The sequence below is a fragment of the Coregonus clupeaformis genome, chromosome 1, assembly GCF_020615455.1.
Source record: "Coregonus clupeaformis isolate EN_2021a chromosome 1, ASM2061545v1, whole genome shotgun sequence".
NCBI classification, from domain to species: domain Eukaryota; kingdom Metazoa; phylum Chordata; class Actinopteri; order Salmoniformes; family Salmonidae; genus Coregonus; species Coregonus clupeaformis.
In genome coordinates, this window is record NC_059192.1 from 24,604,887 (window position 1) to 24,620,627 (window position 15,741).

Genomic DNA, 15,741 nt, shown 5'->3' on the forward strand with positions numbered 1-15,741 from the left:
TGAGAAAAAAAAATCCAGAACATCACATTGTAGGATTTTTAATGAATTTATTTGCAAATTATGGTGGAAAATAAGTATTTGGTCACCTACAAACAAGCAAGATTTCTGGCTCTCACAGACCTGTAACTTCTTCTTTAAGAGGCTCCTCTGTCCTCCACTCGTTACCTGTATTATTGGCACCTGTTTGAACTTGTTATCAGTATAAAAGACACCTGTCCACAACCTCAAACAGTCACACTCCAAACTCCACTATGGCCAAGACCAAAGAGCTGTCAAAGGACACCAGAAACAAAATTGTAGACCTGCACCAGGCTGGGAAGACTGAATCTGCAATAGGTAAGCAGCTTGGTTTGAAGAAATCAACTGTGGGAGCAATTATTAGGAAATGGAAGACATACAAGACCACTGACAATCTCCCTCGATCTGGGGCTCCACGCAAGATCTCACCCCGTGGGGTCAAAATGATCACAAGAACGGTGAGCAAAAATCCCAGAACCACACGGGGGGACCTAGTGAATGACCTGCAGAGAGCTGGGACCAAAGTAACAAAGCCTACCATCAGTAACAAACTACGCCGCCAGGGACTCAAATCCTGCAGTGCCAGACGTGTCCCCCTGCTTAAGCCAGTACATGTCCAGGCCCGTCTGAAGTTTGCTAGAGTGCATTTGGATGATCCAGAAGAGGATTGGGAGAATGTCATATGGTCAGATGAAACCAAAATATAACTTTTTGGTAAAAACTCAACTCGTCATGTTTGGAGGACAAAGAATGCTGAGTTGCATCCAAAGAACACCATACCTACTGTGAAGCATGGGGGTGGAAACATCATGCATTGGGGCTGTTTTTCTGCAACGGGACCAGGACGACTGATCCGTGTAAAGGAAAGAATGAATGGGGCCATGTATCGTGAGATTTTGAGTGAAAACCTCCTTCCATCAGCAATGGCATTGAAGATGAAACGTGGCTGGGTCTTTCAGCATGACAATGATCCCAAACACACCGCCCGGGCAACGAAGGAGTGGCTTCGTAAGAAGCATTTCAAGGTCCTGGAGTGGCCTAGCCAGTCTCCAGATCTCAACCCCATAGAAAATCTTTGGAGGGAGTTGAAAGTCCGTGTTGCCCAGCGACAGCCCCAAAACATCACTGCTCTAGAGAAGATCTGCATGGAGGAATGGGCCAAAATACCAGCAACAGTGTGTGAAAACCTTGTGAAGACTTACAGAAAACGTTTGACCTGTGTCATTGCCAACAAAGGGTATATAACAAAGTATTGAGAAACTTTTGTTATTGACCAAATACTTATTTTCCACCATAATTTGCAAATAAATTCATTAAAAATCCTACAATGTGATTTTCTGGATTTTTTTTCTCATTTTGTCTGTCATAGTTGACGTGTACCTATGATGAAAATTACAGGCCTCTCTCATCTTTTTAAGTGGGAGAACTTGCACAATTGGTGGCTGACAAAATAATTTTTTCCCCCACTGTAATTGTAGCACGAGAGAGTTGATGTTAGTGTGTGTAATTGGCATAGTTGTTAATAGAAGGGCATAATTGTATTTTTCTCAGCAGTGAGTCAACCACTATAATGAAGGCTCAGAAGCTGTCTTCCGAGCATCAAGCGCAAATCCACTAATGTTGATTAGGGATTGTGATTGTGAGCCTCGGGTAATGAAACAGTATACTGTAAATACTTAATTGATAGGAAGAAAAAAAAATCTAAATAAAACATTTCTTAACACATTATAATAATAATAATTATTATTACATGATGATTTGCATCTGTACATATTTTCTGCTATTTTCATTACAATCCGGAACGAGCCCCCAAATACTTTACAGCTCAAGTTCTCAACAAACAGTTGGCCGAGCACATAAACAATTGATATAAAAGCAACCTTGCATTGGAAAGGTTATCAAATCAATCCACAGTAAATACATGCGTTTGTTATCTTATCAAATATTAGGTGTGTCCACGTTACCAATTTTCAAACTTCCTTCCCTCCTCAAATGAATGATATAAATGTATGATATAATTATCTTTATTCATTGTAGGAAACGAGTCCCGTTACAGAGCACTATATTGCACAACCAATATAGGTGGATGAGTAGCCTAAAGTAAGAAGGCTCATATCTTTTGAGACGCCCTAAGCTTTGATTGATGGGTCTATTGTGTGTACGTCACTGTGTTACTAAGTGACTGGAAGGAGATACCAGATGCTCTATGTCATTTTTAAAGATCAGATAAAGCTGTAACACAAAAGGTTATCACAAAAGCACTGTACTCCTTTCCTTCGCTTTCATTTTCTTATCTTGTAGCTTTGATGTGCGATTCCTGTCCAGTCGTGAATAAGCTTATGATGTCTATCTCCAAATGACAGTATCAGTGTGTTGAGTTGCCTGGAGCAGGGGAGGCCCTCACTTCCTCTCTATGTTCCAAAGGGTCAAGGCATGAACCTCAAAGCCACTTCCACAGGGGCCAAACAAACACACAAGCCAAACCTTCTTCATTAAAAACCACAACACAGAGGGCAACTGAGTTAATTTCTCAGTGCCTTTTCGGTGTTTAGAATTTCTTGTTATGAGTGAGTCACTTGTGCACATGATCCAGATTGTCTGTCTAGTTCAGAATTTGTGTAGGCCTGTTGCAATCCCCTCACTGTAAGAGTTGTTCATTTTTTTGTTGTCAGAGATGGCTTTTCAATTCCTCATTTGAGTGGTCTTCCCTTAGAACTTTGTTTGCTTCATTATGGGCAGAAGCACAATAAAAAGATGAGTAGGCTACCGCAGGCAATCGATGTCTGAAGCGCTTGCCACTGGACGCCAGTGCTTTCAAATGCTCCACGAGCTCCTATGTGACAGAAACCCTCTGGGTGGCACAGTGCCCACGGCTGAAAGTGTGTATCTGCAGCATTGAGTGTGTATTTGCGTATGTGGGTGTGTATGTATGTTTGTGTGTGTTTATTTGTTCATGTGTCTATTTCCACAGTGTCAACGCTCCAGTCGGACCTCCCCAGTAGCGGCAGGCAGGGAAGCAGTAGTCACCCTGTGGGTAGCATGGTTATAGGGCAGCTGTGAGCCGAGATAAGAGCCTGGTTCATTTTCTCCCCTCACACTTTTCTTTAAAAGGCGGTAGGCAGATAAACCAAGAGGGGACAAGGCGAGTGGCTGCAGTAGATTGAACCAGGTGGTATCATTGTTAACTGGGTGATGAATGGGGTCTGAGGGCCGGCACTAAGGGTTGAATAGAAGATCTGCCTATGACAGCTAGTGGACAGTTGAAGTGATTGGGTTAGCTACTTCTGTCTCTTTCTGTGTGTGTGTGTGTGTGTGTGTGTACACGTGTGTGTGTGTGTGTGTGTCTGTGAAGCTGAGGGATGGGATCATAGAAACACCATCCTCTGTGGTATTTTGCTTCAAGGGTGAAGAATTTGTTGTAGTACCAGGTTAGCTCCAGAGTATACAGTCTGTTTTAGATTAAATATATTTTGCTAAATATGGGTATTTTACCTTGATTTTGATTGGTTAATTTAAATTACATTGAATGATTGATTGATATTGGCATTGAGTTAACTCTGTGTAGGCCAATTGCGCAGGTCACTGCTTGCGGTGCAAATATGTTCATTGTGAACAAGACAATAACATTAACCTCAGCTAATGACAAGGGAGAATGCTACGTACCCAGCTAGGCAGCTTAAATACATGTTAAGACAGGCATCACAATGCTGCTCCGAGCCTGCTCATTCTTTACTAGGAGTTGCAATTAGCTTTTGTGACATGGCCCTCCTCCTGTGTGCTTTGAGTATCACATTCACACTGGCTGACTCTATATAGCCTAGCATCTCGTATGTATAAGGTGAATAGCAGTCTCTTGCTCTAAGCATAGCTCCAGCCTGTTGTTAGCTTAGCATCTCGTAGCTACAGTCTGTTATTGTTAGCATTAGCTTCTAGCTCCAGTATGTTGCTGTTAGCATCGTGCTCCAGTTTGTTGCTGTTAGCATTAGCATCATACTCCAGTCTGTTGTTGTTAGCGTTCCCATCTAGCTCCAGTCTGTTACTGTTAGTATTAGCACCTTGCTCCAGTTTGTTAATATAATAATAATAATAATAATAACACATGACAATTAGCAGATGCTTTTATCCAAAGCGACTTACAGTGAGGGAAAAAAGTATTTGATCCCCTGCTGAATTTGTATGTTTGCCCACTGACAAAGAAATGATCAATCTATTATTTTAATGGTGGGTTTATTTGAACAGTGAGAGACAGAATAACAACAAAAAAATCCAGAAAAACGCATGTCAAAAATGTTATAAATTGATTTGCATTTTAATGAGGGAAATACGTATTTGACCCCCTCTCAATCAAAAAGATTTCTGGCTCCCAGGTGTCTTTTATACAGGTAACGAGCTGAGATTAGGAGCACACTCTTAAAGGGAGTGCTCTTAATCTCAGTTTGTTACCTGTATAGAAGACACCTGTCCACAGAAGCAATCAATCAATCAGATTCCAAACTCTCCACCATGGCCAAGACCAAAGAGCTCTCCAAGGATGTCAGGGACAAGATTGTAGACCTACACAAGGCTGGAATGGGCTACAAGACCATCGCCAAAAAGCTTGGTGAGAAGGTGACCACAGTTGGTGTGATTATTTGCAAATGGAAGAAACACAAAATAACTGTCAATCTCCCTCGGCCTGGGGCTCCATGCAAGATCTCACCTCGTGGAGTTACAATGATCATGAGAACGGTGAGGAATCAGCCCAGAACTACACGGGAGGATCTTGTCAATAATCTCAAGGCAGCTGGGACCATAGTCACCAAGAAAACAATTGGTAACACACTACGCCGTGAAGGACTGAAATCCTGCAGCGCCCGCAAGGTCCCCCTGCTCAAGAAAGCACATATACAGGCCCAACTGAAGTTTGCCTGAATGATTCAGAGGAGAACTGGGTGAAAGTGTTGTAGTCAGATGAGACCAAAATCAAGCTCTTTGGCATCAAATCAACTCGCCATGTTTGGAGGAGGAGGAATGCTGCCTATGACCTCAAGAACACCATCCCCACTGTCAAACATGGAGGTGGAAACATTATGCTTTGGGGGTGTTTTTCTGCTAAGGGGACAGGACAACTTCACCACATCAAAGGGATGATGGACGGGGCCATATACCGTCAAATCTTGGTTGAGAACCTCCTTCCCTCAGCCAGGGCATTGAAAATGGGTCGTGGATGGGTATTCCAGCATGACAATGACCCAAAACACACGACCAAGGCAACAAAGGAGTGGCTCAAGAAGGAGCACATTAAGGTCCTGGAGTGGCCTAGCCAGTCTCCAGACCTTAATCCCATAGAAAATCTGTGGAGGGAGCTGAAGGTTCGAGTTGCCAAACGTCAGGCTCGAAACCTTAATGACTTGGAGAAGATCTGCAAAGAGGAGTAGGACAAAATCCCTCCTGAGATGTGTGCAAACCTGGTGGCCAATTACAAGAAACGTCTGACCTCTGTGATTTCCAACAATGGTTTTGCCACCAAGTACTAAGTCATGTTTTGCAGAGGGGTCAAATACTTATTTCCCTCATTAAAATGCTAATCAATTTATAACATTTTTGACATGCGTTTTTCTGGATTTTGTTGTTGTTATTCTGTCTCTCACTGTTCAAATAAACCTACCATTAAAATTATAGACTGATCATGTCTTTGTCAGTGGGCAAACGTACAAAATCAGCAGGGGATCAAATACTTTTTTCCCTCACTGTACAGTCATGCATGCATACAATTTCGTATGGGTGGCTCCAGTGGTAATCAAACCCACGATCCTGTCACTGCAAGCGCCGTGCTCTACCAACTGAGCTACACAGGACCTGTTGTTAGCATTAGCATCTAGCTCCAGTCTGTTGCTGTAACCATTAGCATCTAGCTCCAATCTACAGTTCTGTGCTGTACAGATGTGTAATTAAATTATATAGTGGCAAGATCCTCGAAGCAAGATCCTTAAAGCTGCAGTATGTAACTTTATGGGCAACCCCGACCAAATTCACATTGAAATGTGTGTTATAGATCTGTCATTCTCATTGAAAGCAAGTCTTACAAGTGGTAGATCTGTTCTATGTGCGCTATTTCTATTCTTCCCAATCTTACATTTTGTTTTTGCATCTTTTACTTTCGGTTTTGTACACCAGCTCCAAACAGCTGAAAAGAAAATATTTTTGGTTATGGAAAATATATTTCAGATGGTACAATGATACACTATACTTGCTTGTTTTGTTACATAAACTATTAGAATTTTAGCAACCAGGAAATGGAGAAGCGATTTCTGCATAGTGCATCTTTAAGAGGATTATGGTCAAGGACTGAGACACTGCGGAACACACATAAACACGCTCACCCACACAGTCACGCTCACAGGCAAACACACACACACACACACACACACACACACACACACATACACACACACAAAAGTATTTGCCCCCTTTCTAATTTTCTTTACTTTTGCATATTTTTGATACTGAATGTTGTCAGATCTTCAACCAAAACCTAATATTAGATAAAGGGAAACCGCAAAAAAAAGACAACAATTTTATTTGTTTCATAAACAAAGTTATGCAACACCCAATGCCCCTGTTTGAAAAGTAAATTCCCCCTTACACTCAATAACTGGTTGTGCCAACTTTAGCTGCAATGACTCCAACCAAACGCTTCCTGTAGTTGTTGATCAGTCTCTCATGTCGCTGTGGAGGAATTTTGGCCCACTCTTGCTTGCAGAACTGCTTTAACTCAGTGACATTTGTGGGTATTCAAGCATGAACTGCTTGTTTCAAGTCCTGCCACAATATCTCAATTGGGATTAGGTCTGGACTTTGACTAGGCCATTCCAAAGTTATACTTTTGACTCATCTGTCCATAGAACATTCTTCCAAGAGTCTTGATGATCATCCAGGTGCTTCCAGGTGCTTTTTGGCAAACTTTAGTTAACTTTTTGGATGAGATAGGTCCCATTATGTCTGGCGAAAACCAAACACTGCAACCTCATACCAATGGTCAAGCCTGGTGGTGGTAGTGTGATGGTTTGGGGATGCTTTGCTGCCTCAGGACCTGGACGACTTGCCTTAATAGAAGGAACCATGAATTATGCTCTGTATCAGAGAATTATACAGGAGAATGTCAGGCCATCCGTCTGTGAGCTGAAGCTGAAGCGCAGCTGGGTCATGCAGCAAGACAATGATCCAAAACACACAATCAAGTCTACAAGTAAATAGTTAAAAAGCACAAACTTGAAGTTTTGGAATCAAAGTTCAGACCTAATCCCAATTGAGATATTGAGGAAGTTCATGCTTGAAAACCCACAAATGTTGCTGAGTTAAAGCAGTTCTGCATGAAAGAGTGGGACAAAATTCCTCCATGTGAGAGACTGATCAACAACTACAGAAAGCATTTGGTTGCAGTCATTGCAGCTAAAGGTGGCACAACCAGTTGTTGAGTGTAAGGGGGCAATTACTTTTCCACACAGGGGAATTGGGTGTTCCATAACTTTGTTAATTAAATAAATGAAGTAAGTAAATATATTTTTGTGTCATTTGTAAACGCAGGTTCCCTTTATCTAATATTAGGTTTTGGTTGAAGATCTGATTTGGTATAAAAAATATGCAACAAATTTAGAAAACCAGAAAGGGGGTGAATACTTTTTCACAGCACTGTATACACACAAACACGCTCACCCACACATGCACACACACACACACAAGCATGTTTTCGTCAATTGATGATGCACATTGTGCACTTATGCTGTACTCTACTATGTTTTGGGTGTTTTGTCAGTGTGCTTCTATCAGACTTCAAAATGGCCCCTCTCTGTTGTAAGGCAACTACTGCCTCTTTTCCCAGCCTTGGCAGTGATCTTCGAGATAACCACACTGTAGCCTACAGTATATTAGTTCTCAAGAAGCTTAGTAGTGAAGTAAATTGATATTTTCAGACATGAGACAGCGGCATACACTGTCAGGCTTAACACATTTTAAGCTTGAAACACAAAGCCTTTATTGACAACAATTGACCCTTCGCCTTACTGTTGCAAACTCGGACAACATTTTCCCGGGCAGCCCAATTCCTCATTCAAACCACTGAAGAAAACCCCTCAAAATGACCTCAATCTTGTTTTTAATACATAATTAAATTAAACACACCTTGCTGATAAGGAGACTCTCGGGTATGTTGTTTTGGGCTGTCATTACAATTGCTTCACAGGAACCTGGTAAAATTATTTTTGTAGTGGGACTAGCCACTGGATGCTTTGCATGCACTGTCAGCATGCAGTCAAAGCTACAAACCACTTTTGGAGCTAACTAGTGCTCTCAAAATGTATCATGATGTCGACAGCAGATTAGTTATATTCATAATATAACTTAGCTAGCTAACAAACATTTGGAGAAAACAAGTTATATTAACTAGCTAGCTAGCATTAGCAACATTGGTGGTCAATGAGAACTAGCTAGCCAGCTAGCAAACAATACAACAAAAGTATACGTTTGGATTCAAAAAATACTCCAACAGGCTCAATTCAATCTATCACAGCTAAAAGACAACCACAATGTGGGTTCACTCAGAATCTTTATTCTGTGCTGTGATTTTAAGGATAGGTGTGTTCAGGTCAATATCTGTGTCAATACCCAATGACAAAATCCACAAGAGGAACTTGTGGGGTGTGTTGGGTTTAACAGCATTAACATTCGGACTGAACCAGCAGTGTGGTTTTCCTGTATTTACAATTTATTAAATTGGGGCAGTTGCATCAATGAAAAAGTTGCAAATCTGACACTAAAGATGACAGCGCAAGTGAACATGGTTAGTTAGTATCAGAGAATGAAAAATACATTACAGTACAGAATAGCTCAACATTTTGGTGCCGAGATATTCTTACACTGTGATTTATGGGGTACCCTTGACCCACTTGGGAGACAATATAGGGATACTGCTGACTAGAGTTATTGCATGTATTGTTAGACCATATTGCATAAGCTGGAGATGTAAAGGGTTGAGTTGAGCAAAAACCTTAACCCCAAAAAATGGTCAAAATAAACTGTAAGCTATAGGCCTACTTTGCTAGATGTATATAGTGTTTCACAGTTAGGACTACAAGGTAGCATGTAAAAAGGACAGGGAGGCCTACAGTATTTGTTACGTTGTCAGCGTTTCTCTCTAGACCTCAGGAGTTATTGGCAGTGCTTCAGTATACGCTCATTGTTTGACACTCTTTGAACTTGTTTGGTGAGGTGCAGTTTTGTTACATTTATAGCTACAAAACGATAAAACATTGACAGTCAGCATGTCCTCATAATTAACCACTTCAATCCACCAACTCAGACTCTTTCACAAATGGCCATAAATAGCCAATCAAGTGTCAGGTTCTCAAGACACAGCTTGCCAGGAAACGTGCGCCACAAAACTTCCATTGACTGCCGGTGTCAGGGCGGTGGATCCGGTGGCTGCTGACTGCTTCTCTTTATGTAATTCCTCTGTGGCGGGTTTGTTGCCGCTCACTGCACACCCGTGAAGGCTGTCACCACTTTGAAAAATCCCCAGTGGATGGCTTCCTGACTGTCGGGGACAGGCAATTAAAGCGCTAGTTTTTCTAAAGCGTGTCGTCAGCTGCTTAGCTCTCTTTCGTCGTGCTCTTGCACTCCTCCTCCGAGTGTAGCCTACTCCCTCTGGAATTTTTAATGGCTGGTGGTGTGTGTCAAGCTTGCCTTGATTCAGTCTTTAACTTGAATGTATTTACATTGGAAACATTGTAGCCCTCCTCCTCAAGGACCTAAAGAATAAATCCAAATCACTGCCCTTACTTCAACACTGAGATAGTTAAATTATGTACAGTGCCTTCGGAAAGTATTCAGACCCCTTGAATCTTTCCACATTTTATTTGGTTACAGCCTTATTCTAAAATGTATTACATTGTTAACCCCCCAATTCCTGCGTTGTCTTGGCTGTGTGCTTAGGGTCGTTGTCCTGTTGGAAGGTGAACCTTCGCCCCAGTCTGAGGTCCTGAGCGCTCTGGAGCAGGTTTTCATCAAGGATCTCCCTGTACTTTGCTCCGTTCATCTTTGCCTCGATCCTGACTAGTCTCCCAGTCCCTGCTGATGAAAAACATCCCCACAGCATAATGCTGCCACCACCATGCTTCGCCGTAGGGATGGTATTGGCCAGGTGATGAGCGGTGTCTGGTTTCCTCAAGACGTGACGCTTGGCATTCAGGCCAAAGAGTTCAATCTTGGTTTCATCAGACCAGAGAATCTTGTTTCTCATGGTTCGAGAGTCTTTAGGTGCCTTTTGGCAAATTCCAAGCGGGCTGTCGTGCCTTTTACCGAGGAGTGGCTTCCGTCTGGCCACTGTACCATAAAGGCCTGATTGGTGGAGTGCTGCAGAGATGGTTGTCCTTCTGGAAGGTTTTCCCATCTCCACAGAGGGACTCTGGAGCTCTGTTAGAGTGACCATCGGGTTCTTGGTCACCTCCCTGACCAAGGCCCTTCTCCCCCGATTGCTCAGTTTGGCCGGGCGGCCAGCTTTAGGAAGAGTCTTGGTGGTTACAAACTTCTTCCATTTAAGAATGATGGAGGCCACTGTGTTCTTGGGGACCTTCAATGCTGCAGAAATTTTTTGGTACCCTTCCCCAAATCTGTGCCTTGGAGCTCTACGGACAATTCCTTCGACCTCATGGCTTGGTTTTTGCTCTGACATGCATTGTCAACTGTGGGACCTTATGTAGACGGGTGTGTGCCTTTCCAAATCATGTCCAATGAAGTTGTAGAAACATCTAAAGGATGATCAATGGAAACAGGATGCACCTGAGCTCAATTTCGTGTCTCATAGCAAAGGGTCTGAATACTTACGTAAATAAGGTATTTCTGTTTTTTAAATTTTTATAAATGTGCAGAATTTCTCTAACCTGTTTTCGCTTTTTCATTATAGGGTATTGTGTGTAGATTGCTGAGGATTTTTATTTATTTAATCAATTTTAGAATAAGGCTGTAACGTAACAAAATGTGGAAAAGGTCAAGGGGTCTGAATACTTTCCGAAGGCACTGTAAATGCCAGTTGTGCCAGACACAGTCACGGTGTACATGACTGTTGCTTTTCCACACCACAAACTGCTTACAGTGCACAGTTATTTGATTCTTTGGAATAAGGGAGGAGAGACTGTCTGTTGCCACTGGGCATATGTGAACATATTGTTTTGTGATCCCTACATGTACAGGAATGTGTTGATCCCCTGGGCAGAGGGATTGGTGTTTGGTAATCTGTGGTGGTAGAGCCTGCAGGCATAGCTAAACGAATAGAGGGTGTGTCCCAATAAATGTGCACTTGTTAATTTCCTTCATGGATTTGAAGGTAAATGACTGGTCCCTCTTGCCCATGCATACAACAATCCAATGCTTTTGCATTGGTGGGGAGTAGTGAACAAGTGCAGACTTGCAGACAGAAAGATGATTGGAATTTAGCCATAGTGTGTGAATACAGCACTAGCACTCTGCGAGACTGCCATTGTACTGTTCAGGCTGACGCTGTCCATGGTGCTGATGAGATGGAGAGAAAGAAAGGGAAACAGAAAGGGGGTAGATGGAGAGTGAGGTGTGGATAGAATGAAAGGGCAAGAAGAGCATTGTCTTATGTCAGATGGGCTGGTGCTTGGTGGTCTGCCAGGCATGGCTACCTATTAGCCATGCATAGGCCTGCCTATTACTGTAAGTCTATATAGCCCATGCAAGAACCAAACAGTTATTTCCAAACACTCCTAATCAACAATCATTCTCGTTCTCTTCCTCGACCCCACAGACAGCAACTTCCTGCTGGGCAACGCGCAGGGCCACCGCGGCTACCCCATCGTCTACTGCTCGGACGGCTTCTGCGAGCTGACGGGCTTCGCGCGCACCGAAGTGATGCAGAAGAAGTGCAGCTGCCGCTTCCTGTATGGCAACGACACCAGCGAGCACGTGGCACAGCAGATGGAGAAGGCCCTGGAGGGACGAGAGGAGTACCAGACCGAGGTCCACTTCTACAAGAAGAACGGTGAGAGTGAGACCATAGAAATATAATTATATTCTATTTAATGGGGATGTCTGTTAAAGAGATTCTATTGCGATGATTGAGACGGCCCGCGAGCATAGACGCAGACCTGGGTTCAACTACTATTTGAAATCTTTCAAATACTTTGAGCGTTTGCTTGGAGCTATATGGGTGGGGTTTGCCGTTTGGGACTACTCTATTAGTCCATTAAACCAGGCACACTCAGTCAAGCACTGAGAAAGTATTTTGAAATCAGCACCATACTACATACAACAAATGGGCAGTTTGTTGATAGTCTGGGTGTCTACAGACAAGACCCTGCATTGCTACTTTGGCTAAACTCAGCCTTAACATTAGACATCTATTGCATGGTTTCAACTCTCCCTGTCCAAGGAGACCAAGAGAGTTTAGCTAGCCAACACGAGCAATCGGTTGCAAGAGCTTTTTCTTAAGGACAATGCTCTGAACCTTTATCTGCTTTATCACTGTTACTGACAGCAGTACCCTTTTTTATCTTACCAATGTCATTTTTTGCAGTATCATTTTTCATTTTTCATTCATTTATTTATTTGTTCATTACATGTAATGATGTAAGGAAGCTCATGGATCATGTCCTAAATAGATTTGTTTACTTATTTTTTGCTAAATAAATGTTTATTGGTTTGCTTGTTTCAGGGACCTCTTTCTGGTGCCTACTGGACGTTGTGCCCATAAAGAATGAGAAGGGGGAGATGGTCCTATTCCTCTTCTCATTCAAGGACATCACTGACATACACGGCAAAGTGCATCACAAGAAAGAAGGTAGGCCAAACCTCAAATCGCTCTGGCCAAAAACGATTTTCCTTTGGTTTGGATGTGATTTATGATTTACCATCGTTTTTCCCTCCGCTTTCATCTCCACAATGTTCCCCTGTTTGTCATTGACACATTTGATCAGATAGTTAGGTTTATGATGCCGTTGGGCAGACATTTTGTTATCTTCAAAGATATTGTTTAAATAGATAAATCATATAGACACCGAGCTGTAGACTTGTATTGTTTTGTGACATGACACAAGCATGTTAAAAAACAGATAGAAGTCATCATGGAGATGACTGTGTGATTGACAGTTTCAGAGGACAAGAGGCGGAGCAGAAAGAGTGGCAGCTCTCACTTCAGCGAGGCCAGGAAGCGGGGGCGGACCATGATCTACCATCTGACCAGCCAGTTCTCCAGAGGCGGAAAGAGAGAGGTCAACCTGGGCAGTGTGAGTACTGGGACCGCCTCTATCCATTCTTCTATTGGTCAATTGTGTTGATTAGCTGTTTCGTGATTGCCTGATTGGTTAATTGGTTTACATACGTGTATTATGCTTTCATTAAAATAATCTCCATTAATTTGTTGACGGCTAAAATGGCTTCTGTCTTTCAATTTCATCTGTGATGTAAACAGTTTGGATAATTATTGAGCAAGGAAGAACAATCATTCAAACTTTAACCAAATTCATAATGGCCATTTTTAAGTTAATATACTCAAACTTATTCCAAAGATAAATGGGTATTTCAAAGACCCAATAAAACTAATTAATATGTGTGAAGTTCAGAGCCTCTTAATAACTGTATGGGCTTGTCAATAAATCACTAACAAAAACAGTTGGTTCTACATCCTGGTGTGGTCTAACATGCTACATGATTGCTTGCAAATCCATTTCTCACTCCTCTGCATGTTGAAACTGGAGTCACAGCTTTAAAATGGCAAAATCTTGGCCTCCCAGCCATAGTTGCCAGGAGACTCAAGGCAGTTGCTAAGGAACAGGGTCACTGGCATCTGGGTGTTAGGGGTCAGAGTGGAAACTGATTATATCATCCCCCTGGGTGTTGCTGGGTTTCAATTAGAACAGCCACAAAGTCAGATTCCATAGCCACAAAGTCAAAATTGGGTATACAAATTAGCTTTTTGGTTGTAATTTAAGGTTAGGCATAAGGTTAGCAGTGTGGTTAAGGTTAGGGTTAGGTTTTCAAATCAGATTTTAAGAAGATAAACTGTATAAATGAGCGGGGTTTAGCCATAATTGTAACTTTGTGGCTGTATTTACTAGTGACAACCGTGTTACTGTGGCTGTCTTGAACATGGCGATGCTGCACTAGCAGCAGCTGCATTATATAGTTCATTATACACTGCTCAAAAAAATTAAGGGAACACTAAAATAACACATCCTAGATCTGAATGAATGAAATAATCTCATTAAATAATTTTTTCTTTACATAGTTGAATGTGCTGACAACAAAATCACACAAAAAGTATCAATAGAAATCAAATTGATCAACCCATGGAGATCTGGATTTGGAGTCACCCTCAAAATTAAAGTGGAAAACCACACTACAGGCTGATCCAACTTTGATGTAATGTCCTTAAAACAAGTCAAAATGAGGCTCAGTAGTGTGTGTGGCCTCCACGTGCCTGTATGACCTCCCTACAACGCCTGGGCATGCTCCTGATGAGGTGGCGGATGGTCTCCTGAGGGATCTCCTCCCAGACCTGGACTAAAGCATCCGCCAACTCCTGGACAGTCTGTGGTGCAACGTGGCGTTGGTGGATGGAGCGAGACATGATGTCCCAGATGTGCTCAATTGGATTCAGGTCAGTCCATAGCATCAATGCCTTCCTCTTGCAGGAACTGCTGACACACTCCAGCCAAATGAGGTCTAGCATTGTCTTGCATTAGGAGGAACCCAGGGCCAACCGCACCAGCATATGGTCTCACAAGGGGTCTGAGGATCTCATCTCGGTACCTAATGGCAGTCAGGCTACCTCTGACGAGCACATGGAGGGCTGTGCGGCCCCCCAAAGAAATGCCACCCCACACCATGACTGACCCACTGCCAAACCGGTCATGCTGGAGGATGTTGCAGGCAGCAGAACGTTCTCCACGGCGTCTCAGACTCTGTCACATCTGTCACGTGCTCAGTGTGAACCTGCTTTCATCTGTGAAGAGCACAGGGCGCCAGTGGCAAATTTGCCAATCTTGGTGTTCTCTGGCAAATGCCAAACGTCCTGCACGGTGTTGGGCTGGAAGCACAACCCCCACCTGTGGACGTCAGGCCCTCATACCACCCTCATGGAGTCTGTTTCTGACCATTTGAGCAGACACATGCACATTTGTGGCCTGCTGGAGGTGATTTTGCAGGGCTCTGGCAGTGCTCCTCCTGCTCCTCCTTGCACAAAGGCGGAGGTAGCAGTCCTGCTGCTGGGTTGTTGCCCTCCTACGGCCTCCTCCACGTCTCCTGATGTACTGGCCTGTCTCCTGGTAGCGCCTCCATGCTCTGGACACTACGCTGACAGACACAGCAAACCTTCTTGCCACAGCTCACATTGATGCACTACCTGAGCCACTTGTGGTTTGTAGACTCCGTCTCATGCTACGACTAGAGTGAAAGCACCGCCAGCATTCAAAAGTGACCAAAACATCAGCCAGGAAGCATAGGAACTGAGAAGTGGTCTGTGGTCACCACCTGCAAAACCAGTCCTTTATTGGGGGTGTCTTGCTAATTGCCTATAATTTCCACCTGTTGTCTATTCCATTTGCACAACAGCATGTGAAATGTATTGTCAATCAGTGTTGCTTCCTAAGTGGACAGTTTGATTTCACAGAAGTGTGATTGACTTGGAGTTACATTGTGTTGTTTAAGTGTTCCCTTTATTTTTTTGAG

The 15,741-nt window shown here is 43.0% G+C and overlaps 1 protein-coding gene across 1 annotated transcript in view; it reads left to right on the forward strand.

Moving 5' to 3' along the window:
- Positions 1-15,741, forward strand: part of kcnh4b (potassium voltage-gated channel, subfamily H (eag-related), member 4b) — a 72,558-nt gene that overhangs the window by 9,665 nt on the left and 47,152 nt on the right. Inside the window, exons 2-4 of the mRNA XM_041872148.1 lie at positions 11,822-12,055; positions 12,728-12,853; positions 13,162-13,298. Of these exons, the coding sequence (XP_041728082.1) occupies positions 11,822-12,055; positions 12,728-12,853; positions 13,162-13,298 (497 nt within the window). The remainder of the gene's footprint in view (positions 1-11,821; positions 12,056-12,727; positions 12,854-13,161; positions 13,299-15,741) is intronic.